This window comes from Halyomorpha halys, unplaced genomic scaffold (genome assembly GCF_000696795.3).
Source record: "Halyomorpha halys isolate HHAL.00 unplaced genomic scaffold, Hhal_1.1 Scaffold1371.1, whole genome shotgun sequence".
Lineage (NCBI taxonomy): Eukaryota > Metazoa > Arthropoda > Insecta > Hemiptera > Pentatomidae > Halyomorpha > Halyomorpha halys.
Genome location: NW_027116272.1, coordinates 91,774 through 95,389, shown reverse-complemented (window position 1 = coordinate 95,389; position 3,616 = coordinate 91,774). Strand labels below are relative to the sequence as shown.

At 31.5% G+C, this 3,616-nt stretch overlaps 1 protein-coding gene across 1 annotated transcript in view; it reads left to right on the top strand.

Annotated features, from left to right (window-relative positions):
* Positions 1 to 3,616, top strand: part of LOC106689476 (cytoplasmic dynein 2 heavy chain 1) — a 59,131-nt gene that overhangs the window by 47,202 nt on the left and 8,313 nt on the right. The window contains exon 9 of the mRNA XM_024362905.2: positions 3,235 to 3,425. Within this exon, the coding sequence (XP_024218673.2) occupies positions 3,235 to 3,425 (191 nt within the window). The remainder of the gene's footprint in view (positions 1 to 3,234; positions 3,426 to 3,616) is intronic.

Here is a 3,616-nt window from a genome sequence, read left to right as displayed (position 1 = left end):
TTTTTACAATTTCAAGTTCTATCGGGCTTAAAAAAACACCCTATATCTTAAGTGATAATACCTAGAATAACTTAACATTGATTTGTGCCAAAGGGACAGATGAATGTATCAATAGTGAATGATAATGCTTAAAAAATGTGTTATAATTTTTAATAAGTAACCATAAGACGAAATTTCAAAAAATAAATTAAAATATTTAGCAACAAGGTAAAATTGAGTATATAGTTTTAATTGTGTTCATAAATGGTTGATAAATGTTACAATTGTAGGATTATTAATACTTGAAGATGACGAAACCCGAAATGTTGTACAAACTAATATAGAATATTGATAATATGATATTCTAGGTAATTGTTTACCTGACCAATGAAAGTGTAAAATTGGAAACTTTAATAGTATTGTTAATAATACCACTTTGTAATATTTTATCACAATACTAACTTTCTATATTGATTCGCAAATGTAAAGGACTGCTAAATAATTCTGTATTGATAAACCTATATTTTAGCATTGTTTAACATTTTCATTATTTAACTAACCCACAAAGAGAATTAGACCTAGATTAAAGTCAGTGTCAGATACTTGAGTAAAAACAATTTTTATTCATTAGGAATACAATTACATAATATAATTAATTCTACAATTTTTTTTTTAGATGCTATTCTGTTGATTTTTTTATTTTCTTCTTTATTTTTTTTTTCTTCTTATTTTTTTTTTTTCCAGTTCTTTTGCTAAGAACTAGTTTCACCACTCACTAGTGCGCCGCATGCTCAACTTTTATCATAAAATATTCTACTACTATATAAATATCAGATTCCCTGTCTGAAACTAGATACAGTGTAATTGCAATGATCTGAACTAATTACTGCAGGGGGATATTCAGATTATTGAATAGTTTAGATTATAGAAAGTATTAGGAAGATGGTAAAGAAAAAATTCAACAAAATGAATGTACATAACTTTTTTATTTATTTTTTTTTAACATATTTTATAGGAAATTTGACAGTTTAAAGTTTCAGAAAATTAATCTCGTTTAAAGAAGTTTTTTTTTACTGAGACTTCTGCAGAAACCTCTTCACTGCTTCTTCTCTTAGACATTTCAAGAGAAGGACTCACTGCTTCAGCATATTATTGTATGATTTTCTCATCAGTTTTAAATGTGAACTCATTCTCCTCACGACCTTCAACCCATTCATCAACATCTGTATCATTCACTTAAGCATTAGGGTTTATAATTTTATAATTATAATCTGCTGGCTTTGTCATTTTTGTCTGTTGATACTTCATGGATGTTCTCTTTTCCCAACAATGGACTCCATGAAATGATCTTTGACTAAACAACCTCCCAAGCTGCAGCTAAGAGTAACACTTAGACGTGATACTGGGATGTGATGGCTGTGCAGGTAGGAGCGCTCGGTGCACTCGGTTCAGAACATTGTAGGTTCGATTCCTACCTGGGACAGTTAACATTCATTTTTTGGCTGTCCCAAAGAATGAATCTTGACACTCCCACCTTGGTTAGTTCGTGGGGGCAACTCAGGTAGCCGTCAGGGGTTAGCAAAAAGGACCACTAGGCCCACTTGCTAGACTTGTTCCCCCCACCAAATATCAATACCAGTACCAGTAACAAAACATTTTTGAGATTAAAATTTTACAATTTTTTAAGAATTTTCTGTTGTACAATTACATACGACAGTTGAGCTTGCTTTTTTTAATCACACTTGGGTCCATTGTTTGTAGGAGAGGGGTACAGTTTGATGTAAAAAAAACATCACTGTAATTTTCCCGTCATCACTCACCAAATCACACAGATTTGGATGGTCAGGGCAGTCATCTAAAAAGAGAAAGACTTTTTGTTTCAGATTCTGGGATTACAAATGCTTTCTCCCAGCAAACTGGAGCAAATTGATTATGAAACCATTTCTTAAAAAGTATAATGTTCATCCAAGCTTTTTTCTGATTTTTATAAAGATAATAAGAACTCTCTTTCTTTATTCAACAAGGTGAGGGTTAAATGGGTGCCTGGTCATATGGACATCAAAGGCAATGAGAGAGTGGACTGCCAAGCCAGAAAGGGATCTTAGAATGTTCCCTTTACACCCGATCACATATGCAGTGTCAGTCATAGCCATGGAAAGAGACGCATTAAAGCAATAGCTGAGGGCAAGGCTGGGCTATTTTGGTGGAACACCAGAAGACAAGAGCAGTCAAAGATGTTCCTAAAAGGCTCCTGCACAAAAAGATGTAATATACTTCTTAACATGGACAAGAGTTTCTCAAGGTGACAGGACTATATACAGGACACTATCTGTGGCTTTTTTGATTTTCCAGTCACAAGCATTTGAAGCTTATGATTTCCTGTTGTATTGGCACAAGGTATGAAAGTTATTCGCTCTTTAAATATTTTTTTACTAGGGGCTTGAGCTTCATATTTGTAAACAAACATCTTTTCTGGCACAAGACTCCAAAAAAAGATCATTTTAATCAGCATTGTAAATCTGCTCAGGAACAACATTTTGAGCTCTGATCATTTCATGAAATTTCTGCTTACATAGCTCTACTGCTATTTTTATTTTCCAGTTCGGATTACTGGTGTGTTAGGAATACAAAAATTTGGATTAATGAGATTACACTGTATTTTACTTGCTATATCATTTGAAGTTTAAAGGGAAATTTCGCAGGTTTCTACTTAGAAAAATCATTAACTTCAATTTTTCTTAATTAATTATCACTTTTGTCTGTTACTAGTACATTTAATGTTGTCTGATACTTATCTCAGACACCTTCTAGTTTTTAATTTAATTTTATGTTCCATAAAAATTAAGAAAAAAAATTAAATATGTATGTTCCGAAACAAAATTAATCTTGTCTAGAAACTGAAAAAATACTGATGATACCTAACAAAATCACAAGGGTATCTAATAGTTGCAATAGCCAAGCGTGTATTGAAACACATGAACACACTCTGGAAAATCTGCTCCAGTATTTGTGATACTTCATTAAGGCGGATACATTGCGTGGATTTGTAGTAGCAATCAAAGCTTGAATAGGAGAACTGTAGACTGCCTAAAATCTTGTTTATTTTGAATTTGAATTTCAAAGTTTTCATTACTCGTACACTGTCTGATACTAGTATACTGATACTAAATTTACCCTAATGTATGTTTGGATGGATACTTGTATTATGATTTAATATTTGTTTATTGAATTATTTTATAGTATCTTATGTTTTAGATACCTGAAATGTGGGAACAACTGTGGAATGGTCCTTCCAATCCATTAGTTTATTTACAGAGTGTAATATCAAAAGAAGAAAATGTTGATCTCATCTATAATAGTTGGAGAACAGAAAATATTGTCTTTGATTTATCTCAATTATACAACATTGAGAGATTCTTTGCAGCTCTTAAACAACAAGCCGCGAGGTGTGTTATTTTTTATTAAATAATTTTTTTAGTTCGTTAATGGAATTTAGATGTTCAAAATAATGTGCTTCTTAAACCAAACAACCTCTCTTTTTCTTTTAGAGAATACATAATTTAAACCTAATAATAGAACAAGTTAGAATGAAAAAGAAATTATTTACAAAAAAAACAAAAACATAGCATGAAAGAGA